The following is a 27,197-nucleotide window of genomic DNA, read 5'->3' as shown; positions in this document are numbered from 1 at the left end:
CAAAGAAAAACTGCTACAGACTGAAGTTACGTTGTTTCAATTTTGAGGAATGTGAATCTTTTGGTCAGAAACATAGAAACAATCCCTACTGCATGGTTGTGGTAAAATAAATACCCAGAAATGCCAGCCATGACACTTTTTTTTTTTTTTTTTTTTTTTTGAGACGGAGTCTCACTCTGTCACCCAGGATGGAGGGTAGGGGCATGATCTCGGCTCACTGCAACCTCCACCTCCTGGGTTCAAGTGATTCTCCTGCCTCAGCCTTCCGAGTAGCTGGGATTAAAGGCGCCCACCACCATGCCTGGCTGATTTTTGTATTTTTAGTAGAGATGGGGTTTCACCATCTTGGCCAGTCTGGTCATGAACTCCTGACATTGTGATCCACCTGCCTCAGCCTCCCAAAGTGCTGGGATTACAGGTGTGAGCCACCGTGCCCGGCCAACTTTAGAGATGGGGTTTCACCATGGTGGCCAGGCTGGTCTTGAACTCCTGACTTAAAGTGATCTCCCCACATCAGCTTCGCAAAGTGCTGGGAGTACAGGCATGAGCCACCATGCCCGGCTGACACTCTTAATAATAAAGAGCAATTTAGGTTAATCTCATTACTAATTTATATATAAGGCTACCTAATTCTATTCAGTGTGAATGTAAAAGTTAGTCAAACAAAAAAGAAATGAATTCAGCTGACTACTAAAAACCTTCTTCACTTGGAAAACAATGGAAAAAACAAAATACACAAGTCAAAATGTTTTCTCCGTAAGAATAAGCCACCTTTTCAATAAGCTTTCAGTAAAATCTTCCTTTTTTAATCTAATGAATCAGACAGGAAGTTTAACTTTTTAATCCCTTTTGAAGTCTTCCGAAGACAGCAAAATTGCTTAGGGAAGAGTATCTGCTGACCTCCACTTTCCTTCAGCCTTTCACTATCAGCCATAGATTTTGTCAGAAAGTGTCCTTTGTATGTTTAAAAGTCCCTGAGAAAATGACAGTAACTTGGTAGGTTTGGGCCAGTAGCATCACCCCTGAGATAATTTTAGCTGAGATCACAGTCCTCCATGACTCATTGACGACAAGCTCGTAAACCCGTTCTAATCATCAAATAGCCTCTACAGACACAACCCTTGTAATGCTGCCCTGAAAATGCTCAAGGGCTATTTTAGAATGTGACTATTATCTTGAAAACAGCTTCTCAACTCTGAAGATTCAAGCAACGTTCATACCCAGGAGGAAAGAGGACAATTTTTGCGATTAGTACGATAAAAGACAAGTTATTTATTTTTTAGACATGGCAGAAAAGAAGGAATTTAAGACAGGTAATTATGTGACTTGAAGAAAGAAAGGTATCTGCTTAGAAGAGATGGCAATGTTCACTGTTAAAGAATCCTTACTAAAAATCATCTCATTCTTTAGCGTGAGAGAACAGCTGATGGACACAGAATAGGGTAGAAAAAAACTGCCAAGAGCAAACATCAGCGTCACAAGAATAAATACCAGATCATTTTATGAAAGGCTTGCCAAATACCTGACAGCTCATTCTTAGGTGTTACCACCTAAAGACTCATGAGTCTCCTAGGAGTTAGGCAATTTTTTTTCTTCAGGTTATACAGAGGCCTCTGAGCATGTTTTAAATACTCACCTTTAAAATCCATGTTTAAGTACTACTTATTGGTTTAGTCAGGGGTTTGACACTTGACTTTGAGTAAAACCCCTTAGCCAATCCTATTCTAAATGAAAACTTCATACTGCCATATGCCCTAATGAGCCTTCCCAAAGTAGTAGCTCACTTTTCAAAAAATAAGCAACAGATTAAGTTGGAAGACTTAAGATGATATGGAAAAGCCTTAGTTTTTGACAAAGGGATGAGTCTGAATCTGGACCCCAACAGTGACTCCAGATCTATTTGTTTCCATAAGCAAATCCATTAGCATACATACACACAAGAGTTTCACAGAATCCGTTTCTTTCCTGACTGCATTCTTTAGGCAAATCAACTTAAGTAATAAGGGCACTGAGGATTATTCTCCTTCAAGCTACTGACCTGGTAACCTTGGAAGAAGTTAAGAATTTCCTTAACTCCAGTATTGTAGGCCAGGCCCTGCATTCTGACCACCGTGCCAGGCTGTGGAGGAACACCGCTAAGATTAGCAGCTGTAGGGAAGTAGCCAAGACTATTAGGCGAACCTGGGGGACTAAAGGGAGAGAAAGCACAGTGAACCAATAGGAATAGACAATGTTGAACACTTACTGTAAAACATTAGTTACTTAAGAAAACAGAATTTCTCAAGGTGACCTTTCTTATACTTCTCAGAGTTGTCTTTCCTAAGACAGGTGAGAACACCGTAGCAGTTCTGTCTCACATTTCCACGAAAGCCAAAAGTTGAAAGGCAGTGAGATTACTGCAGAATTACACACAGGGCTTCCTCACATCCCTGAGATTCTTAAGAGGAGAGGAAGGACAGAAGTAAGCCTCACCATCAACTCCACCACAAAGCACCACTTCCGAGGCCCAGCTGACTGATGATTCACCAGCTAGCTACCAGGAACACTAAGGCATGAAGAGGCACGCACACAAAGAACTAATGGAAACCACAACCACAGAGACCGAAAGTATCCAAAGTGATTGCACCAAAGGATAGACTGTTCTACCCACATATATGAGCATGGGAACAGCACAACAGTATGACAGCGAATCAAAGTATGATAGTGCCCATAAGTTATATTTTCCTGCCTTTTTAAAAATGGGAGTGGGAGGAGTTGGAAAGGATACATAAAAATTAAATCATTCACTATTAACGCAAGGGAGAAAGTTGAAGAATGGGTCTTCTGGTGTATCTACAACCATAACCTCCAGGGAACACAAGCCAAGTGAACACCCAACTTGATGTGACAACTTGAGTCATTACCATATTACGCAAGTAGTTTCATCCTGTTCCCACCCAGTCTGTTTTCTACCTCAATTGGTGGCCATTATTAAAAATTACTTTTATTACATAATTCATATAATATGTAGTTTACTATAATTAAAAAACATAATTTAAAATATATAGGGAATTTTTAAAGTCATTAGCCTAAAGAGTAATGTAGACACACAACTTTGGATTATTAACCTTTATTCATCTTTCTGAGTTAGTAATTGTACCATTTCAAAGATAATTAAACACATAAAGAAGGGACCAAACGTCTTTGAGATTATCTATCATACATAATCCTAACAGATAGCTTAATAGGAAAAGAGTCAGATGTGCCTCCAGTCCAGACTCTGTCTCTAATTAGCACAATAACCTTGAGCAAGTTACTTAATTCCTTCATTTGCTAAATGTGGGCGATCAGCACTTTCCTAGTTTCACAGGACTGCTCTTCCGCTTCAGTGACTTAACATATCAAATTACTTCATAAACCATAAAAATGCTGTAAAATTACTTTACTCTTGCTATTTCCATCACCATCATATTTCATCATTTAAAAAATAATGGGAGACTGAAACTATTACTTGACATTAAGTTGTTCTTAACCTTTTATGCTGATAAAGCAGTCAGTGGTCTTTAATTTGCAAGTAAGAATCACCAGGGGAGTTTTTTTTGTTTTTTTTAAACATCTCTCTAGTATATTACCCCAACAAATTAAAAATTAGAAACTCGAGAGAACCAAACTCAGACATTGATATACACATATTTTAAAGGTTGCCAAGTGATCCCAATGTAAGATTTCAAGTCAATTTATGGGCAACTATGAGACTAGAGAAAGAAGAAATGCTGAACTTTTGGTCTTAGTAGGACATTAGCCACTCTTCAGCCATACCTCTTCATTTTTACAGAGGTAGAAACAGAAACTAAGAGTTAAATAATTTCTCAACAGGTCATATAAGTTAGCTCTTGCCAAACTATAAGAATCACCCAAACTCTACTTCTGGTTCACTGCTTTCCTCCTATACAACTAGCATTCACTCAAAGACGGTGTTTGCTCAGACAGATATACAGTCTAATTCGCGAAGACCGTCAGGACTTCTGCACATATTCCATTACTGGTGACTTAGACTTTTCCAGACTAGATATAAACAGTCATTTCCACAGCATACAACTTACTTTCACAGCTTTGTCCTGCCGTATTCTATTCCGTTTGCCTAAAGATCTTTTACAAATTAAGCCTGAGGTCTCTAGTACTCTCAAAATATAATCAAGATAAAAACAGCCAAAGTAAACACTGCACCACTAGAAATTTAAGGTTATAAATGACAATTATATTCTGCATCTAAGGTACCATCCATTCTGATGAAGCTTAAATACAACACAATTTGGATTTTACCCTTATTTTTCACAATGATGATTACCTGCTGTATATAAGGAACCATAAGAAAAAATTAAAAAGTCATATATCTACCTGACAGGGCATGAGAGTAAGAATTTTCCATCAACCTAAATTCTAGGCCGGGAGCAGTGGCTTATGCCTGTAATCCTAGCACTTTGGGAGGCCAAGGTGGGCAGATCACGTGAGGCCAGGAATTCGAGACCAGCCTAGACAACATGATGAAATCCCATCTCCACTAAAAATACAAAAAAAAAAAAAAAAAAAATTAGCCAGGAATGGTGGCTCATGCTTGTAATCCCAGCACTTTGGGAGGCCAAGGCAGACAATCACTGAAGGCCAGGAATTTGAGACCAGCCTGGCCAACATAGTAAAATCTTGTCTCTAGTAAAACTACAGAAAATATTTAGCCAGGCATGGTGGCATATACCTGTGATTTCAGCTGCTTCAGAGCCTGAGGCATGAGAATCATTTGAACCCAGGAGGCAGAGGTTGCAGTGAGCCAAATCTGCTGCACTCCAGCTTGGGCAACAAAGTGAGACTCTGTCTGAAAATAAAAAAAACCCTAAATTCTAAATTTAAAGGTCTTTTGTGGATTACAAAAATAAGAATCAGCAAAAATAATTTACATTATAAAAATGACAAGATAAAGACAAATATGAACTTATATGTAGAAAAATCAAAGAGAATTTACTAAAAAACTACTAGAATAAGTCAGTTCAGCACAAGTTTACATAAGATCAATATACAAGATAAATCAATTCCATTTCTATACACTACAATAAACCAAAAACAAAACAATTTCATTCACTATAGGACACTGAAAACTAGAGAATTGTTAAGGAAAAAAAAAAGATCATTTAAATAAATGGAAGACAGCCCATGTTCATAAGTAAGACTGTTTTTTGGAGACTGAGTCTTGCTGTTGCCCAGGCTGGAGTGCAGTGGTACAATCTCAGCTCAGTACAACCTCCGCCTCCTGGGTTCAAGCAATTCTTGTGCCTCAGCCTCTCAAGCACCTGGGATTACAAGCATGTGCCACCACACCCGGCTAATTTTTGTATTTTTAGTAGAAACAGGGTTTTACCATGTTGGCCAGGCTGGTTTCAAACTCCTGGCTTTAAGTGATCTGCCTGCCTTGGCCTCCCAAAGTGTTGAGATTACAGGCGTGAGCCACCACGCCTGGCCAAGACTTTATATTGCTAAAATGGCCATACCACCAAATTGATCTACAGATGCAATGCAATAGCTATCAAAATTCTAGCTGTCTTTTGTACAGAAATGGACAAAACGGAACCTACAATGTATATGGAAGTAAAAAGGATCCAGAATAGTCAACAACAACAAAAGTAGGAGGACCTTTTCTTCACAAATTGAAAACTTACTACAAAGCTACAGCAAGCACTACAGTATAGTACTAGCATAAGGAGAGACATATGGAACCAAGGAATAGAATTGAGAGAACAGAAATAAAACTTTATACTTATGATCAATTGGTTTTGTCTGTTGAGACATTTTATTTGTATGTATTATATCCCCAAGAAGATGAATCCCAGAGTTTTCCCTCCTGTGTGTTTTCATCTTGCTTCTTCATGGTCTGTGATGCCAGCCAAAGTTGCCAGTATAATGAAACCAAACCGATGACATGGAAGCAGATTTTTCTAGACCTTTGAGTTGCATATGAAATCTGAGGCTGGTCATACTTAACTTGCCTGTGAGGTTCACAACAATTTCCCCAGCTCTGTGATCTCAATGACTTCAAATTCGCCATTGTAACCATGCTTCATCATCAGTCAGAAACTAGACAATAACACTGAGGTACAGCCTTCTAAGAACCTGAGGTTCGTCTCTCATTTTGACATTGTTAATGCTCTTAAGAGCATCGGTCAGGACATTCGTGTGCACCATTACGGTGGCACAAAAAGAGCTGGTCATAGATTTTTGATAAGAGTTATTAGAACACAATTTGATTGTGGAAAGAGGTGTTTTCAATAAATGGTACTGGAACAATGGAATATCCTCACATAAAAGGATGACTTTTTTTCTAAAGGGATGATTTTAGACTCCTACCTCACACCAGACAAAAAAAATTAAATTGAATTATACCTAACTCTAAGTGCTAAAACTACAAAATACTTATAAAACATAGTAGTAAATCTTTGTGACCTTGGGTTAGATGTCACACCAAAGTATAAAGGAATAAATTAACTATCAAAATTTAAAACTTCTAGACTTTAAAGAATACTATTGTTAAGTAAATGAAAAGACAACCTACAGGATGGGAGAAAATACTGTAAATGCTATCTTAGATGATCTCATATTTAGAATACATGAAAAACATTTATAAATGAAAAAATCCAACTTAAAAATGTGCAAAGGAATTTGAGTAGACATTTCTCCAAAGATGTGCAAATAGCTAAGTATCACATGAAAAGAGTCTCCAAACCAGTGCTCATTAAAGAAATGCAAATCAAAACCACAATGAGATAGCAAACTCACATCCAAGAAAATGGGTAAAATAAGACAATAAGAATTGGAATGATTTACAGAAATTAGAACCTTCACATATTGTTAGTGGGAATATCAAATGGTGAAGCCACTTTGGAAAACAGCTTGGCAGTTTCTTGAAAGCTAAACAGTTACTGTATTATTCAGTGATTCCACTTTTAGGTATATACCCAAGAAAACTGAGAACTTATATCCACACAGAAACATGAATGCAAATGTCTGAAGTAGCATAATTCTTAATAGCCCAGATGTGTGAACAACTCTAAATACCCACCAACAAATGAATAGATAAACTAAATATGGTATGGCTCTAGAATGGATTATTTCACCATAAAAGGGATGATATATATCACAATATGAATGAAACTGAAACACTGTCTAGAACAGGAAAACCTGTAGAAATTGAAAATGGATTGACAGTTGTTTAGGGATGGGGAGTGGGGTCAGTGAAGAGATGGAAGACAGGTAAATGGGAGTTTCTAACTAATGGGTGTAAGGTTTCTTTTAGGAGTGGCATAATATTCTAAAATTAGACTATTACATGATTACCTAAAGATCAGATTATAAAATTATTCTACAATTGTAAATTTTGGAAATCTGTAAATACACTAAAAACCATTGAACATCTAAAATAGGTAAATTTCATCAAATTATCTCAAAGCTGTAATAAAAATCATGGATATTGGCTTTATGGCAGTAGTTTAGAGAAATGTAAGGATTAAAATGAAATTTTCTAACCACATGCCAAATAAGAATAAGGAGTCCATAAAAAAGAGCTATGCCGACCAGTAACTTATCTGAAGTTATGGTCAATAATGTCACTGTTTTAGATTCTTACTTCCATTATACCTTTACATTTCAGATTCTTAAGTGCCAGTATTTATTAACATATCATACATACATGGTGTCAATAATGCAACTTCTACTCAAAAGATATAAAAGTTCAAAAATTGACAGGACCACAAAAGAACCAAAGGGTTAGGGACAATAAAGCAAGTCAATGTAACAGTGTATTCAAAGGTCCTACAGTGTTGGAGACTGTATCACATCAAATAAACTAACAAGGAGACTGTCCTTGAGCTGAATAAGCAGCCTTGTTAGGGTTGCCTGAATGAAGAGCTGAAGGGATATGAGGAAATGAAGGGGAAGAAAATATTAGAGGGGCTTTTCCAAAGGCTTGTATCCAAAAACTGCTAGAGCATCACAGTTGCAAAGACATTAATTACTTAGGACCACAGCCAAGGCTCCTTCAGTAAGCTGCACCAAGATCATGTTAGGAAATTGCTGAATGAAACACATGAGCTAATATGGTACAAAGTTGTTGAAGACTTCCTCCATGGCAGCACTTAATATCCTCTGTACATATATAGGTAACATAGGCCAGCCTTGGTGGCTCACTTGAGGTCAGGAATTTGAGACCAGCCTGACCAACATGGCAAAACCCTGTCTCTACTAAAAATACAAAAAATAGCCGAGGTAGCGGGCACCTGTACTTGGGAGACTGAGGCAGGAGAATTGCTTGAACCCAGGGGGTGGAGGTTGCAGTGAGATGAGATCTTACCTCTGCACTCCAGCCTAGGCAACAGAGGGCGACTCTGTCTCAAACAAACAAAACAACCTACACATGTAAAGTTTTTCTCCAAACACAATGTAAAGAAAAATTCCATTTCTCTGATAAGTTATGACATCTTTTCCTTTAAAATTAGGAATTTTTCCATTCAATCTTCTTTTGGTTTGGCTATCTGCTCCTAGTCCATTGCTTTGTTTTTGTTGTTGTTGTTGTTTTTTTGAGACACTGCCTCCCTCTGTTGCCCAGGCTGGGGTGCAGTGGCACAATCTTGGCTCACTGCAACCTCCACCTCCTGGGTTCAAGCAATTCTTGTGCCTCAGCCTCCCCAATAGCTGGAATTATAGGTGTAAGCCATGACACCTAGCTAATTTTTGTATTTTTAGTACAGACAGGGCTTTACCATGTTGGCCAGGCTGGCCTTGAACTCCTGACCGCAGGTGATCCACCCACCTCAGCCTCCCGAAGTGCCTGGGATTACAAGTGTGAGCCACTGCGCCCTGCTGAAAGTAGTCTTATTGCTCAGTTGAAAGTACAAAATAAGACAGGTGATCCTTTTATAGGTTTAGGAAAAATGACCTTTTAAAAAGCAGTATTTTTATTTAAAATCTAGGTTAGGAAGCAAGTAAAATCCACTGTGATCCATGGACATCTGGGCACCTTGGCAATGTAATGGAAAGTAATTTCCAGATAGGAACATTCACAAAAGTGACTATTTTTGAATATTTTTTTGGTTACCATATTTATTTATTTAGAGACAGAGTTTCACTTTGTCACCCAGGCTGGAGTGCAGTGGCGCTATCTCTGCTCACTGCAATCTCCGCCTCCTGGGTTCAAGTGATTCTTCTGTCTCAGCCTCCCGAGTAGGTGGAAATACAGGCATGTGCCACTATGCTTGGCTAATTTTTGTACTTTTTTTTTTTTTGGAGATGGAGTCTCATCCTGTCACCCAGGCTGCAGTGCAGTGGCGCGATCTCGGCTCACTGCAACCTCTGCCTCCTGGGTTTCAGTGATTCTCCTGCCTCCGGAGTAGTTGGGATTACAGGCATGTGCCACTACACCTGGCTAATTTTTGTATTTTTAGTAGAGATAGGGTTTCACCATGTTGGCCAAGCTGGTCTCGAACTTCTAACCTCATGATCTGCCTGCCTTGGCCTCCCAAAGTGCTGGGACTACGTGAGCCACTGCGCCCAATTTTTGTACTTTTAATAGAGACGGGGTTTCCCATGTTGGCCAGGATGGTCTTGAACTCCTGACCTTAAGTGATCCACCTGCCATGGCCTCCCAAAGTGCTGGGACTACGTGAGCCACTGCGCCCAATTTTTGTACTTTTAATAGAGACGGGGTTTCCCATGTTGACCAGGATGGTCTTGAACTCCTGACCTTAAGTGATCCACCTGCCTTGGCCTCCCAAAGTGCTGGGATTATAGGTGTGAGCCACTGTGCCCGGCCCACTATTACTATTATTCCTAGCATCATTTCATTGGACGCTAAATTCTTTTTTTTTTTGAGACGGAGTTTCACTCTTGTTACCCAGGCTAGAGTGCAATGGCACGATCTCGGCTCATCGCAACCTTTGCCTCCTGCATTCAAGCAGTTCTTCTGCCTCAGCCTCCCGAGTAGCTGGGACTACAGGTGTGTGCCACCATGCCCAGCTAATTTTTGTATTTTTAGTAGAGACGGGGTTTCACCATGTTGACCAGGATGGTCTCGATCTCTTGACCTCGTGATCCACCCGCCTCGGCCTCCCAAAGTGCTGGGATTATAGGTGTGAGCCACCGCACCCAGCCTTTTTTTTTTTTTTTCCCTTGGGGACGCTAAATTCTTGTTTGCGTTTGTAATACTAAATATTTAACTTGTAAGAAAACTTTTAAATCAAGAATTCTCTTTTTATTCTTGGTCCTATCAGAATGCTTACAACAAGAAAATTAGCAAGTAAACTGATTGCCATATGTTACCATTTGGATAAACTAGGCAAAGTGTACAAGGGACCTCTATGTATTATTTGTTACAACTGCATGTGAATTTATACTTATCTCAACACAGATTTCAATTAAAAAAGTAAACTGGAATAAGAAGGGCAAGTTTAAAATAGGAAAAATGTAAGCATCTCTTAGAGGCTTGATATTCTTCTGGTTCAACTACAAGAATTCCAAGATAGAACACAACACTATACAACAAACCAAACCAAAGATTGAAAAACACATACATATTCATTTGTTAGGTTATAACAAAAGCTGATTTTACAACAAATGATTATCCCAGGAAAGAAAATGGTTATTCCTCACCATAAAGTTTTTATATGAGCATGCACAGTTTATTTCTGACTACATCACTCATCTAAAAAAGTAAAACTTCATGTGCTTCCTTTGCTGACTCAAAATGTTGTTACTTGGCTGGGTGTGGTGGCTCACACCTGTAATCCCAGCACATTGGGTGGCTGAGGTGGGAAGATTGCTTGAGCTCAGTACTTTGAGATCAGTCTGGGCAATAAAGTGAGACCTCGTCTCCACAAAGTCAAAAATCTAGCGGAGGGCAGTGGTGCATGCCTGTAGTCTCAGCTACTTGGGAGGCTGAGGCGGGAGGACTGCATGAGCCTGGGAGATCAAGGCTGCAGTGAGCCATGGTAGTGCCACTGCATACCACCCTGGGTGACAGAGCCATGCTACATCTCAAAAAATGAAAACAAAAACAAAATGATGTTACTTGTAATTTATGGTGTCATATGAAAGGCATATCATTGTGTCTGTGAAGAATCAGCATGTCTCTCACCTATGCAACAGCTTTGATGCAAAGAACATTCTCTTCTGAGAAAAATGAGAGGTCAGAAGAAAAGGTAGGGCTTGATGTAATGAAAGAGAAAAGATGTGATGTAAGTGATTTTGTACTGATAATCAGAAAGGACAAGAATGGAAAGCCCTTCTAATTCTTTTCTGCCTAAGGCTAAGGTAGGGGTCACTGGTTAATTGAAACCGTACTCTGAGGGAGAGAAGAGGGTGAAAATCCCATAGAGTAAACAAAACCATGTGAGGGATACATACTCTCATTTTACCTGCTCTTCAAGATGCTGTGGTGACAGCCTTGTTTGTATTTATTTTTTTTGAGATGGAGATTTGCTCTGTTGCCCAGGCTAGAGTGCAGTGGTGCAATCTCGGCTCACTGCAACCTCCACCTCGCAGGTTCAAGTGATTCTTCTGCCTCAGCCTCATGAGTCGCTGGGACTATAGGCATGCGCTACCACACCTGGCTAATTTTTGTACTCTTAGTAGAGACGGGGTTTCACCGTATTGGCCAGGCTGGTCTCTAATTTCTGACCTCGTAATCTGCCCGCCTAGGCATCTCAAAGTGCTGGGAATACAGGTGTGAGCCACTGCGCTTGGACCATTTATTTTTATTATTTATTTTTTTGAGATGGAGTCTCACTCTGATGCCCAGGCTGGAGTGCTGTGGCAGGATCTTGGCTTATTGCAGCCTCCGCCCCGCCAGGTTCAAGCAATTCTCCTGCCTAAGCCTCCCTAGTAGCTGGGATTATAGATACCCCCCAAAAACGCCCAGCTGATTTTTGTATTTTTTAGTAGATGGAGTTTCATCATCTTTGCCAGGCTGGTCTCAAATTCCTGACCTCAAGTGATCTGCCCATCTCAGCCTCCTAAAGTGCTGGGATTACAGGTGTGAGACACCCTGCCCAGACAGTTTTTTATTTTTATTTTTTGTGGAGATGGGGGTCTCACTTTGAGACTCAGGCTGGTGTCTAACTCCTGGCTTCCAGTGATCCTCCCACCTTAGCTTCCCAAAGTGCTGAGATTACAGGCATAACCCATCACTTACGGCTTTTTTTTAAATAGAGGAAATTTTAAAATAAAGAAAAACACAAGAGCTTTTAATTAATAATATCCCTAGAGGCCGGGCATGGTGGCTCAAGCCTGTAATCCCAGCACTTTGGGAGGCCAAGGTGGGTGGATCACGAGGTCAAGAGATTGAGACCATCCTGGTCAACATGGTGAAACCCCGTCTCTACTAAAAACACAAAAAATTAGCTGGGCATAGTGGCGCGTGCCTGTAATCACAGCTACTCAGGAGGCTGAGGCAGGAGAATTGCCTGAACCCAGGAGGTGGAGGTTGCGGTGAGCCGAGATTGCGCCATTGCACTCCAGCCTGGGTAACAAGAGCGAAACTCCGTCTCAAAAAAAAAAAAAAAAAAAAAAAAATAATAATAATAATAATAATATCCCTAGAATATGCTGTTTCCACTTATCAGAGTAGAGGCCAAAGCATACTTGAGCATCTACCTAACAAAGGTTTTTAATAGCCTCAAACACACAATAGTTATTAAGGTTAGAAATTGTTTGTCTATCAAAATTATAAAATATCTTTGGCATATGCTTTTTTAATCATATCAGATTTGCAGCATAAAGAGCATATAATTCTCATGTTTGAATACTTTCATGTTTTTATATGGGTAATTTCACTAAAAGTGGGGAAATGTAAAATAAAACAACACTCTAGGGGATTGGAAGTATTAGCTTAAATATAATGCACATGACCTTCAATTTTAAAATTCCACTTCTCTAAAACTGTCTTACAGAAATATAAGCATGTCCCCTGTAACTCCAGCACTTTGGGGGGCCGAAGCAGGCGGATCACTTGAGCCCAGGAGTTTGAGACCAGCCCGGGCAAAACCCATCTATAGTGGGGGTAAAAAAAAAAAGGGGAGAGGGAGACAAGGGGAGAGGGGGAGAGGGGGAGAGGGGGAGAGGGGGAGAGGGGGGAGAGAGGGGAGAGAGGAGAGAGAGGAGAGACAGGGAGGGGGAGGGAGAATCAAGTGTTTAAACATCAACATGAGCTTTAACAGAGAAAAATTAAAAGTACCGAGGTCTACAAATAAAGAAACTTAAATTATGATATTTTTTACTCTTTGGACATTATAAGGAAGTTACAAGAATGAGGAAAATATACACAGAAGAAGTCACTGACACATTTTTCGGTTTTAAAAAAAGAACAAGGAACAACTAGATAATATATGTTAAGATGCCACATTATTTGGAAGCACACATGTGTATATATTACTAAACTGTTAATAATGATTACTTCTAAACTCAGAGGTGCATAAAATGGGAGTCTTTTACACACTATACTCCTATACTCAGACTTCATAATGAGCACATTACAAATTTTAAAACTACTGGTAGAAAAAAAAAAATTAACCTACAGGCCCAGATCCAAAATCATAGGCGCTATTAAGCCATAAATGTGAGTTCCTTCTGCCTTTGGGGCTTCAATTCAAGATTCATGGTCTCATTTCCAAGAAACTCCTTCCTGTACCACTGCTCAGATGGCAGGTAGTGATGGAAGCAGATATTCTGCAATTATACTATAGGTACAAGAACTCTGGCAGACATTCAGAGGCACAAAGGATTCCATTCCTGACATTCTGATGACATATGCCATTATCACAGGGTCCAGAGAGGATGGCAGATTGGGGTTGAGCTAAGTGTCTAGCACAGTATTCCATCATGAACAGTTACTCGTGCTTCTTGTCCTTTTTAAACCTTCAAAAGAGAGTTAGCTGACAACTGTCACAGCCTTTTTATTTTTCTTCTCCAGTAGAATAAAGAATATTTTCAATAGCATTAATGTTTTTAAAAACTCCTAACAAAATTTTAAAAAACCTAATTAAAAGTGGCTACAAACTTGCCTGTTACTATGATACCCCCCAACTCTCTTCCTCCCTAGTGGAAAACTCTATACTGGACAGAGAAGAAAAATACAATGCAACGTAACTGTAGGATCAGACAGGTTAGGTCCAAGACACTTATTAAAAGTCTCACTTACATGTTCGTGTATGCACTCAAAATATTTTGTCCAAATAGCTTGGGAAGAAGCTAACACTGCAGTCTCCCAACTCCCAGACTGACAATATTCTGTCCATTATACCCTAGTATGCTATGTCCCAGAAATTGAACACAGCTAAAAAGATGGACTTAAAATACTCTAAGAAAACACTAAATAATCTAATTCTGGATTGGTTTATAGATTTGTTTAAAGATTTAGAAGGAAAAGAATATAAGCCCTGGAATATTTACAGCAACAGTTTTTATTCACTGTGCAGTGACATGAATTCATATATACCGTTGCTCTTGTTATGAATTTTCCTGTTTTATGATTCATTCATCTGATACTGCCACCCTACTGCAGTGATTGCAGCACTACTCACTTAGGGTCCTATGACAGGAGGAGTGAGAAAGGAAAGCTGTACACATAGGCGATCTAAAAGCTCATGCTGTCAGTATACAGTTAAAAACTAAACTTCTTTTGCTTCATCTTGAAACAACCTTCTTGGTCAGAGATATGACCAGAGGCTGTGGGCTGCCATGCTAACCTGCAACATGGCAGATAACATTGTTTTGTGAGCTCGGGCACTGGCTATCAAAGGAGTCCTTTGTTTCTGCCCCTGGTTTCCACTTCTCTCAGAGCCTTACCTGGGATAGTATGCTGTGTAGTTCATGAAGAGTTGAGTGCCTGCTGGGTAGTACGCTGTGGAGGGCTGCAGTGCTCGTGGATTCAAAATCACAGAGGGCTGATAAATAGCTTCTGTAGGAATAACTGCAGCAGGAGCTGGAAATGTGTAGGAGGGAGGAGACAGGCCTAGAAAAGCAAAGAGAGCGTTTGAGCCATGTTTGTAATGGTTGACGTGTGTGTGCTAGCGCTAAAACCAGTCACTGTTCTATTTATACATTTTAAAGAAAGAGACCACAGTTCTTTATGCCATCCCAAGCAATTTCTTTTTGATTATATAATTAACACATAGAAGTAATCCCTAACGCCACCACCTGTCAACCTAAAAAACAGTTCTTAGCCTGAAATTCGGAAAAACCAACATCAAGTGGATTTTCATGTCTTCTCAACCATTTCACAGCACCATGTTTTCTCTTATGCTGAGTGCCAGTTACTACAAACCAACTCTCAGAGCAAAGAAACATGGAACTGACATTTAGAATAAGTTTCAAACTAGAGGCTACTAGATATTTTAAATTTTAAATTATGCTTCTACTTCATTTTGTTATCTACCCATCAGTACAGCATCAAATGAAAAGTGTTGTGATAAACCTCTCTTGGCCACGACCATGTACTAGATCAAAGCATAGACTGTGCCAAAAAGAACTGACCGAAAAGGAATGAGTAGATCAACTCTGCATTATTCTCACCTAAAGGCAACCCACATGATGGGCTTGGATGCTAATACTTATTTTCAGACCTTTAAAAAGAAAAAAATGCAACTTGGGAAATAGTCCCCAAGGAAATGATGCCTAAGTTTTCCTGGGAGTCAACTAATAAAAAGCTGGCCCAGATTAAATTAAAACTTGGGCCCTAACTCCTTTGTCTTTTGGTCATCCAACATCTTCCAGGTTTAGAAACAGACCAGCGGCTGGTCACTAGCTTTCACTTGTGGGATGAATACAACTATCTGGGCCATCTATACCCAATAGAAGAGTTAGGTTGAGATGCTGAATGAATATGGGTTCCCTGACTTTAAGCTTCATACCTAGAACCACCATATTCTGCAATCAGCAGAGGCCCAAGGGGTAACTTTTTCCCATGAAAATCTCCAAGCTGACTTTAAATTGTCTTTTGTTCTTATGAATTTCTACATTCCCATGGAGATGAATAAGACAGCAAGCTAAACATGGGCATATAGACCAAAGACAAACATATTGATCTCATATTTAACTTGGGTGCTTATTTCATACTCATCAAAAACTGCACTAAATGTTAGATAAACTTTTAAATTATAATCCCTGGACTTGAAGAACCAAAAGAAAGACCAACAATACAAAATGAGGCACCTAAGTCTTACAGAAAGTTATACAGCCTGTGCTCATATTCTGATTTCAAAATTATCAAGCAATTCATTACAGAAGAGTGACTCATACCAGTAAGACAAACACACATAGTAGGTAGTCTGTTCAGCTTCAAAACAAAGAAAGGTAGAAATTTTGATAATCAAATAGATTGGGCTGAGATGAGATATTTTGGGCATTCTTCAAACAAAAGGCTAGCTTTTTTTTTTTTTTAAGACAGAATCTTCCTTTGTCACCCAGACTGGAGTGCAGTGGCACGATCTCAGCTCACGGCAACCTTTGCCTCCCACATTCAAGCAATTCTCCTGCCTCAGTAGCTGGGATTACAGGCGCACCACCACTCTTGGCTAACTTTTTGTATTTTTAGTAGAAATGGGGTTTCACCTTCTTGGCCAGGCTGGTCTCAAACTCCTGACTTCAGGTGATCTACCTGCCTCTGCCTTCTAAAGTGCTGGGATTACAGGCATAAGCCACTGTGCCCAGTCAAGGATAGCTGCTCTTATATATCTAAAGGAGAGTAGCATATATGCACAGACTACAAACATGAAGTTAATCATAAAATGTTCCTTCTTAATAAAGTAAGGTAACAAACTTTAAAATATCAAGAAGACTTTGGTAACTTTTTTGGTCAAATTTAACAAGAAACTCTTCAGTGGGGAATGATAACTACTTAACTGCTTTAGTACTTGAGATTAGATTTTTTTAAAAACATGCAATTTCTGGGCCAGGCACAATGGCTCACACCTGTAATCCTAGCACTTTGGGAGGCCAAGGCAGGCGGATCATGAGGTCAGGAGCTCGAGACCAGCCTGGCCAACATAGTGAAACCCCATCTCTACTAAAAATACAAAATTAGTTGGGCGTGGTGGCACGCACCTGTAGTCCCAGCTACTCTGGAGGCTGAGGCAGGAGAATCACTTGAACCTGGAAGGTGGAGGTTGCACTGAGCCAAGATCATGCCACTGCACTCCAGCCTGGGTGACAGAGTGAGATTCCATTTTTTTTCTTAAAAAAAAAGCAATTTCTGTAAGTTTTGTGGATATTGTATAACTAACTAGGCAACCACCTAAAGTGTGTTGGCATAAAAAAAAAAGTCCAGTAGAACAGGTATTAGTTATGTAAAAATTGGAATTTTGTTTTTTAAAAACTGAACTCTTCTACTAAAAAGACAATGGCTAAATGTTTGTCATCATTTTTGGTAAGTATTAAAGGTAATCAAAGGTATAGAATTATACTCTTATGTGAATTTTTTTTGGAGATATATAAGATCTCTTAACCCAATTATAAATTTCCAAAATTTCATACTCATTAATGATCAACTCTAAGATATTCACCGACAGCAAGCAGCAGGTAAATGGAATATTAGCATTTAGAAATTCAAAAGAAAAAAAAAAGGATTAAGCCCCACTGAATGTTCTACAAATAATACTTTACCAAACAAGGTTATTAGTATAGGTCCATCTTATTAGAAATTGAGGTGCCCAAACCCCCCACTTTATTGGAATCAAGCATATAATCCAGTTTACTTTCTTAGAACTTCATGCCAAATACTGTATACTTTAAACATACCCAACAGGCCTAAGAAGGTACATCTTACTTAAAGGAGAAATTGTATAAAAGACTCAAATTTTAACATCAGATCCCTGTATGTTCCTCATTCACTAACTAGAACTTAGTCTCTAGACTACAGGGCTTATTCCCCTCAAACAGGATTCCAGATGGCTTGCACCCAGGTGCCAATGAGCAAGAGCATGGCTTGAAATTAAGCACTGATCCTGTGATCCAATGGAAACTTTGGCTAATTTATTTATGCATTTATTTTTATTTTTTGGCTAACTTGCTCATTCCAGATATCCTGGAGAGCAATAGAAATGGTCAACAATGTTCAAAAAATTCTTGATGCTAAAAAAGTTAAATGCAACATGTGCATCAAACTGCCCTTCTTAAAGGTTAGTATGTTTTAAAAAAGAAAAAGAATCCAGCCATACTTATTTTATTTATAAATGCATACTAAAATATCTATATAGCCAGGTTGCCTCCCAGAGTCAGTGCTTATCTGGAGCACACTAAGCTTCAGAAATCAAGTGCTTATCACTGGAAAAGCAGGAATATAATTTGAAAGGAAGTTTTTGTAGCATCTCTAATTATGGGTGTCCACAACCAAGGTCTTAAATGATTACCACATATTACCGATTACAGATGGGAGAGCCTTACATAACCACCTCACTTGCCTCAGAAAGAACCAGGGGCACAGAAAGTTATGAAAGCAGCTTAAGCACCTACCAGCATATAGCGTAGAGTAGCGCCAAGACCCAAGAAAAACTTACATGGTAACTTACATGGCGGTGGGGATAAGCCATTTCGATTTAAAGTGCCCCCCATTAACACAAAGTTCATCTCCTCAGCTGAACACTGAAAGACTTCAACATATCTGTCCTTCATGGTTTTTTTATGACACTTCTGTGCAGCCATAAATGCTCTGTCCGCAGACTTCATCTGGATAAAGGCATCTCCTGATGGGCGGCCCTGAGTGTGTGGGGGAAGAATAAAAACAAAAGGAGACTGTCTCCTTCAACAAGGAAATGGTTGCTTACAAAACATGCAAAGTAACAATCACCCATAATACAGACATTTTAGCCATAAAATCCGGGTGACGGTGTGATCTGCTGAAACCTGACTTAACATTTAATCACCTGATCACCAGAATGGCCAACAAAACCTTTAAGAAACAGTTTTGAGAGCTCATAGCCGAAAATGAGCCTTTTTCATTTCTGTTAATTAGTAATAGATATACAAGGTCTTAAAAGGGTCTCCTAATGACTGCGTTTTCAAAATATATGACGGTATATTAGTTTTTCTTCTCTTCTAAAAAATTCAATTAAATCTCATTCGATTGAGAAAAGCTAGTAACAGAACCAGCACTAGAGCTTTAGGTACCCTCCTACAGGAAACTGAACAAACCAGTGTTCTCTTTCGGCTCTCAATTCCGGTCCATCACTGACCTGGCATATCCCTTTCACTCTTTCCTCATCTCTGAGGCCTAGGTTGGAATGTGGCCTGGGGGCAGGGAATTTGGGAACTGCAAGGCCCAGTGATGGTTGTATCATCGGCTTTGCTTGGGAGCCCTTCTCTCACCTCCTTTCTGACAGCACCACCTTAGTCAAACAGGTGTTACTAATAAACATTTTCTATTGGTAATAGCTTGCTAAAATCTCCTACTTCAAAGCAAACCTGTAGATTTCTGTTTCACAGAGCTAAAACACCTTAGTTTTATGAAGCATGAATGTTTTATGGGGGAGAAAAAGACACAATCAGCTTATATGACTACTTTCTTATTTTATGGTTTTCTCAAAAAGTCTCTTAAGGACTGTGAAATTATACCACGCAAGTTACCATTAGAGTTACCATACCAGGGAAACTAGCAACAAGCCCAGTCCAAAATGGAAACCTAATATCTTTAAGGCAGCTAAGAGCATGTCCATCATCTGAGAACCTTTTCCCAAGTGTAATCACAATAGGTCACATGGGTCAAAGAGAGACAAATCTGTCTACTGTTGTTAATCAAAGAGTAATGGCCCTGGGTTATCAGAAGTGGTGACTCAATAAAGAAACCAAATAACTCCCTGGTGATGCTTAAATGTGGGCAATTTTATTTAAAGTGAAGCATGCCGAGAGGCTCAGGTAAAAGTTGTATAATATTAATATTGACTGAAGATTTAGAATGAGCATGCGCTGATGTAGAAAACTGGTATAGAAGGCAAGGGCTCAGGATGTTTTCGGATTCCTCGTATCCAATGGTATATGCTTTCTAGTGAGACAAGATTACAGTTACAAAAGTGAACAAATCTCCAAGTGAAAAGAAAATGTGAGAAATTAGCAATTTAGGGGAAAAAAATCAGTATTTTCAATATAAGCCTATATTCAACCCTTAATCCTCAGAAAGCATTTTCAAAAATTAATACAGCTTTGCATTTAATAAAGAGTTCCAAAGTTTCAATTAGAACTACCTGGCTTATGGGTTTGTAGAATTTTATCCTCCTTATGACAGCACAAAATACTGTTAAATTTTCCAGCAAATATAATTTTCTTTAACCAGAAAACAGGTGACAATAATCCAGGAAATACTTTACATTTGCATACTGAATAATTCAATTAGATTGATGCAGGCTTCTCAGCAATTCTTTCATTAATACATTTGAGAGCCTATTATGACCCACACATACTGTTTTTTCTAGGTGGTGCGAATATTAAGTCCTCACTGACTTTGTTTCCTACTGAATGTAATTTGATGTCTAACATGTATATGTGTCTAACATGACACAAGCCAGTTCTAAACAGTCTATGGATACAAAATATTCTAGAACACAGATATGCTTATTTGTTAAAATATCATCCATGATTGTTATAACACCATAGCAGAGCTGCTGAGCTGAATAGTTGCAATAAGAAAAATTGTATCAAGACTGATAATATATGTGGTGCCTACTTGATGCTACTGATAATGTGATGGATATATGCGATGAAGGAATCAAAGCTGAATTTGAATTATTATACTAATGATAGCATTACTTTCAGTTCATTCTAAAGACCTCTTGTATTTACAGTTAAATCTTTCCTTAAATACTCAGTATGTAACTGAGGACTATGTACCTTTTTTTCTTTTTCCTTCTCTTTAGCCAAATGTCACTACACAGAGACTATGTACTTTTTAATCAGATGTAAGTAATTTATCTAAGACTAATTTTATTTATCAAAGACTAATATCTAATATTAGTCTTTGATAATGAGAAAAAGGAGTAAGTTTTCCACTAAGTGTCTTTCTTACCTGGTGATTCAAAACCATGTGAACCCCATGAGTACGAATATCTGTGGCGAACTCCCCCAGGAAATCCAGGATGTCCTCAATTGTGGCTGCATAGGGAAGACCTCGAAGGCGTATACAGTCTCTAACATTTGTAGGGGGCACAAATTGCTGAGGTAGTACTGGAATAATGGGAGGGGCTGGAAGTGGAATGAGAGGGGCCGAGGAGAATCGATTCAGCACCTGTACTCAAAGCAAAACAGAAGTGATTTAGAGCTATGCTACTCCCCTGCTTTCTGCAGATCAGCAATGGCATCACTGGGAAGCTCGTGAGAAATGCAGTGTCCAGCTTCACTCCAGACCTAATAAGTATGAATCTTCATCTGAACTAAATCTTCAAGTGATTCAGAAGTACATGCAAGTTTGAGAAGTGATGATGGAGAAAGGGATTCATGCATTTCATCAGGGAAAGCATGATACTCATTTTTTGTCAAATACACGGTGGGGTGTACACCACACACAGCACAAAACACTTAAACACTTAGTGTCTACCTGGAACAATGTATCACTATCTACCGAGGGACCAGTATCCCTAAAATCTGCTGCTTTTATACAATTCTGGACATATCACTATACGTGAACTTTGGTAGCAATTCATTAGATATAATTTCACTAAGTACATGGTATTCCCCTCATTACCTTTATACTCCACCTCCAAACCCAAGAAATAGAGAATGATCCAGTAAAGGAATCACAGGGCAAACAATGACTTTGGAAATTAAAATATAATGCTGAATAACAGCACAAGACAGAATGGCTGGATATAAAGAACTGAAAAGAATCACTGGGTGACCATAAAGATGAATAGTAATTTAGTTTCCAAGTGAATTTGAGACAGTGGTAGGACAGAAGATCTTGAATATCTTCTAGATTCATGGAATTCAGCTATCTTGGAAATGGATGATGATAGGTCAGGCGGATTTTGGACACAAGACTGCCCTTAGGCAACACTCATATTATAAGGCTCTTGTCCACTTTTGTCTTAGAGCATGCCAACTAGTTCATAATACTAGAAGTCCTTAGGCAAATGCCATCTGTGGTGTCTGCAGGTTTTATGAGCAATTTAATCAATGTAGCCTTTAAGATCCCATAAACTGACAATATAGAAAAATCAATAACCCCTCCCCAAAACATGCACTAAGTTCCCCATTCACACCCTGCTCAGTTGCTATCTGAGGAAGAGGGGACAAAAATCAAATAGCACCACCAGAGAGATGCCATGAGAGACACGAAGACATTAATAATAAAAAAATTATACAAACAATCCAGACACAGCAAAAGCATCAGAAGAACAAGAATAGAAAATTAGTGAAAGGATAGACAAAGTCAGGACAGGAAATGGTGAAGCATCTCATAATACCTGCCACTTAAGAGGTGCTCAAATATTTATTGAATAAAATGATGAACACAGTGGAAGAGTCTATGACTAGTTGAAAACTTGTTAAATAAATCAGGAGAGATGGAGAGGTAGAGAGAATCTACACCCAAAAGCAACTCATAGTAGAATCATAGAGAGGCAGCCTATGCTATTGCCAAACCAACACACAGTAGCCCAGACCCTGGGGTAGCTTATTCTGTGCCACAATTTCATAAAACAAACTCTTCTTCCAAGTAAAGATCTGAAACAAAATCTTGAATTTTTTCTCTTGATTTGGGAAGAATGTGTGCACTGTTTGAAACCTCAAGCACATTTTAGAGATTCAGAACCTATAACATTTCCAAAAAGGTATAGATTTAATTTTTTTTTTTTTTTTTTTGGAGACGGAGTCTTGCTCTGTCACCCAGGCTGGAGTGCAGTGGCGCGATCTTGACTCACTGCAACCTCCGCCTCCTGGGTTCAAGCGATTCTCCTGCCTTAGTCTCCCACATAGCTGGGACTACAGGTGCACGCCGCCATGCCTGGCTAATTTTTTTGTCTTTTTAGTAGAGACAGGGTTTTACTGTGTTGCCCAGGCCGGTTTCGAACTCCTGAGCTTAGGCAATCCACCCATCTTGGTCTCCTAAAGTGCTAGGATTACAGGTATGAGCCACTGTGCCTGGCCAGATTTAAGTTTTGGACTGTAAGGATGCAACTAGTTTAGGGTTCAAGAGTACCAGTACAATGGAACACAAAAATAATTTAGAACTTCACCTATACTTTTTTAAGTCTAAAAATTATTTTGACATTCTAGTAGGTAAAGAAGTTCTTAACATTGCACAATTATTTAAAATCACAACATACAATGGGATGCAGAAGTTACACAAAACTCTGATGAACTCACAGAAATAAAGTATCCTAAATATGTACAAAGCAGATCTAAGGAATCATTTGAATCACTGTTCTACAATGGAACACACAGAGCAAGTTGGAAAAGCAGTCTATACCATTTATGCTACAAAGGCAAACTGACCCTGAAGACATGTTCAGCTGGCAAATCAACAGTTGAAAAGCTTGAGATTCATTAAATGGTTTCATGCCTGGATCTTAGTACATTTTGGGGAAGTGATTGCCTCATTCTATGTCTCAAAAATGCTAAAAGTGGCTGGGAGTGGTGACTCATGCCTGTAATTCCCAGCACTTTGGGAGGTTGAGGTGGGCGGATCACCTGAGATCAGGAGTTCGAGACCAGCCTGGTCAACATGGCGAAACTCCATCTCTACTACAAATTTAAAAATTAGCTGGGTGTGGTGGCGGCCACCTGTAATCCCAACTACTCAGGAGGCTGAGGCAGGAGAATTGCTTGAACTGGAGAGGCAGAAGTTGCAGTCAACTGAGATTACACTACTGCACTCCTGCCTGGGTGACAGAGCAAGACTGTCTCAAAAACAAACAAACAAACAAAAAATGCTGAAAGCTAGTGAAAACAGAACAGAGCTCACCAGCAGGGTAGGAAACTGATAAAGCCTTTTGGGAAATAACATTTGGCAACCCATTAAAAATCTTTAAAGCTCACACTCTATATCCAATGCTATAGAAATCAAACTGACGAAAATTTTATAAGCATTTTACATAGAAATTTCTTATGATAGAGAAAAAAAGCAATATAAGTATACACTAGAGGAATTTCTGAAGTATGCACTTTCATGAGATATTTAAAGATGAAACTTTTCAGACATGGGTAAGCTTTCAAGATATAGTTTTAAAACAGAATACAAAAATCCAGCTATAGCAGTTTCTCATTTCTGTAAAAATACATAGTATGTTTTCTGTGTGTGTACAGGATAACAGCAGCTATCTCTTGATTATAGAATCAAGACTACTTTCATGCAGTTAAACTTTCAGTATTTTACCAGTTTTATTTTAAAATGAGTAATGTAGGATTTTCAGAGATAAAGAACAGAAATTAATGCAAAGGTAGAACATACTCAGTTTTTAGAAACCAACCTGCTGAACTTCAGCTGCTGTGCTCCTGAAGAGTTCAATGTATCTTTTACCCAACAAGTCTTTATGCTTCCTCAACGCGTTCTGTGCATATTCCTCACAAGCAAAGAGGACAAAAGCATCCCCTGTTGGCCTACCATCTGGGTAGGTGACAAAGAGGATGCCTTCTTTTCCCCCAGTAATAGGGCAATGCTGTCCAAAGAAGGCCACCACTTCTTCAGCTGTGGCTGTGAAAGGGAGCCCCCGCATGCGGACAATGACTTGATTTTCCTTGGAGAGAAACTGGGCTACCTCATTGGAAGTACCTAGGGAAAACAAATATTAAGAAGCAGGAAGAGAAATAGTTAAGACATCAACGTCACTGATTTTAAAGTGATGAAAGTCCTGCCAATGTCTTGAGTTCATAATTAAGACCCACTCCTAATGAATTCAAAATGACATCCTAGAAATCAGAATTTTCTCCTCCTAAGTTTGAAATACTTCCTCCTTTTCATAAAACATCCTTCTTAATTTAGGAAGCCAGCAAGACAAATTACAGGCCAGTCACTACTAAGTCATGGTGTTAAAGGCACAGGTCCTCGAGCCAGAATGCCTGGATCCAATCTCGGCTTTACTGCTGACTAGGGCATGATCTTGGTCAAGCTCAACTCTGTGCCTTAGTTTTCTTGTCTGTAAGACTGCCTATGTCATAAATTATGAGAATTAAGTAGGGTAATAGATATAAAGCACTCTGGGTCAAAAAAGAATATTTTTCTGATTACTTCCTGCACTTCCCCCCCTCACTGCAAGAAAACCATCTGCAAGTAACTCAATTACTTTTTATTAAGAAAAGTTCAAACACTCGAGTATAAAGAATAGTATGAGGCTGGGCGCAATGGCTCACACCTATAATCCGAGGACTTTGGGAGGCCGAGGTGGGCAGATCACCTGAGGTCGGGAGTTCAAGACCAGTCTGACTAACATGGAGAAACCCCATCTCTACTAAAAATACAAAATTAGCTGGGTGTGGTAGCACATGCCTGTAATACCAGCTACTGGGGAGGCTGAGGCAGGAGACTCACTTGAACCTGGGCAGCGGAGGTTGCAGTGAGCTGACCTTTTGCCATTGAACTCCTGCCTGGGCAAGAAGAGTGAAACTCCGTCTCAAAAAAAAAAAAAAAAAGAAAGAAAGAAAGAAAAAGAATAGTATAATGAATATATGGGGTACCTACTTTCAATATTGGTCAACATTCTCCCCAGCATAAAACATTTTGTACAGTGTTGTCATAGAGCTAATACTTAAATGCCTATCTTTGAAACTCATATACTAGTAGCATTTTCCCTAATAGCAAATTCTTTTTTTTTCCTTCCTTTTTTTTTTGACAAAGTTTCACTCTGTCTCCTAGGCTGGAATGCAGTGGCATGATTTCAGCTCACTGCAACCTCTGCCGCACAGGTTCAAGTGATTCTCCTGCCTCAGCCTCCCAGAGTAGTAGCTGGGATTACATGCACACACCACCACGCCTGGCTGATTTTTGTATTTTTAGTAGAGATGGGGTTTCGCCATGTTGGCCAGGCTGGTCTGGTACTCTTGACCTCAAGTGATCTGCCTGCCTTGGCCTCCCAAATGCTGGGACTATAGGCACGGCACCCAGCCCCTAATAGCAAATTCTTATCACATTGTTTACATACAATGAAATCCCAGAAACAATATAAACATTAATTGACTTTGCTATCTCCAAGTTGTAAGATGTCTATCATGAAATGCAGGATTTAGGTAAAACCATAGCAACTCCAAATATATTTGACCCCAAACAACATCGGACATTGCTTGGGAACACTGGAAATGCTCTTAAAGTTAAAACCCTAAATTTTGAAGCCTTCAAGTTTATCTAAAAGATGAAGTGGAGCACAAATATACCAGCAAATTGTGTTAACAGGATGCTGTTACTGTAAGTTCTATAGCTACAAAATTTTCACCCGGGCTACGGAATGCTGGAATACAAATGTTCTCTTATATAGTGAAAGTCATCTTCAAATCATTTGGCAACAGGTGTCAGAAGGCTGTTGAAAAGGTCCACAATTCTTTGATTCAGCTATCCTGCTTTTAGAGATTTATCCTAATAAGTGGCACATACAGAGATTTAAAAATATTCACTATAACATATATTAAAGTCAAAAGTTGAAAATAAGTTCTAAATGTTCAACAGGGATATTTTATTTATTACAGAAAAAATCTTGCTATGTTGCTCAGGCTATTCTCAAATATGCCAAGGCTCAAGCAATCCTCCCTAAAGCTGGAATTACAGGCACAAGCCATGTGCCTGGCTCCAACAGGGATGTTTTAAAACATTATGGTCCATATAACACTATGTAGCAATTAACATTTAAGAAAATTGAGTAATGTAGGATGTTCATAATACATTAAAAAGAAACTACAAAACAGTATGAACAAGCAGTAGAAACTCACAAAGTAGATACACATATAGAAAAAAAATCAGACAAAAAAACACAGTGAACATTTTATGCATCTGTTACTTTCAGGTTTTAAAGTCATTAATCACTAAATAACTGGATAAAAACCATATCTGTTCCACCCTTTCTAACCATATTATTGTAAATACTATGCATTCAAAAATACTGTGAGACCCAGAACTACCATATTTCTGGCCACTCGTGTTAAGTTTAGAGAAAAATTAGAAGCACATATGCAACAATCCCAGGTATTGCAGCATAGCGGTTTGAAAGCAGTTTTCTGAC

The 27,197-nt window shown here is 39.0% G+C and overlaps 1 protein-coding gene across 8 annotated transcripts in view; it reads right to left on the bottom strand.

Moving 5' to 3' along the window:
• The window catches only part of ESRP1 (epithelial splicing regulatory protein 1), a 62,960-nt gene that overhangs the window by 12,426 nt on the left and 23,337 nt on the right, over positions 1-27,197 (bottom strand). For 2 of the 8 annotated variants that reach the window (XM_012437944.3, XM_012437937.3), the window contains exons 10-14: positions 24,462-24,763; positions 21,062-21,280; positions 18,564-18,762; positions 14,857-15,022; positions 2,039-2,189 (exon numbers count right to left, since the gene is read on the bottom strand). In XM_012437944.3, the coding sequence (XP_012293367.1) occupies positions 2,039-2,189; positions 14,857-15,022; positions 18,564-18,762; positions 21,062-21,280; positions 24,462-24,763 (1,037 nt within the window). Of the gene's footprint in view, positions 1-2,038; positions 2,190-14,852; positions 15,023-18,563; positions 18,763-21,061; positions 21,281-24,461; positions 24,764-27,197 lie in introns of those variants that run through there. The other 6 variants (XM_012437936.2, XM_012437939.3, XM_012437941.2 and 3 more) reach the window with 4 other exon arrangements.

The sequence above is a fragment of the Aotus nancymaae genome, unplaced genomic scaffold (assembly GCF_030222135.1).
Source record: "Aotus nancymaae isolate 86718 unplaced genomic scaffold, 86718_ANA_hifiasm-v0.15.2.pri h1tg000036l, whole genome shotgun sequence".
Classification (NCBI taxonomy): Eukaryota; Metazoa; Chordata; class Mammalia; order Primates; family Aotidae; genus Aotus; species Aotus nancymaae.
Note: the sequence above shows the minus strand (reverse complement) of the source record. Positions and strands in the feature narration are given on the sequence as shown.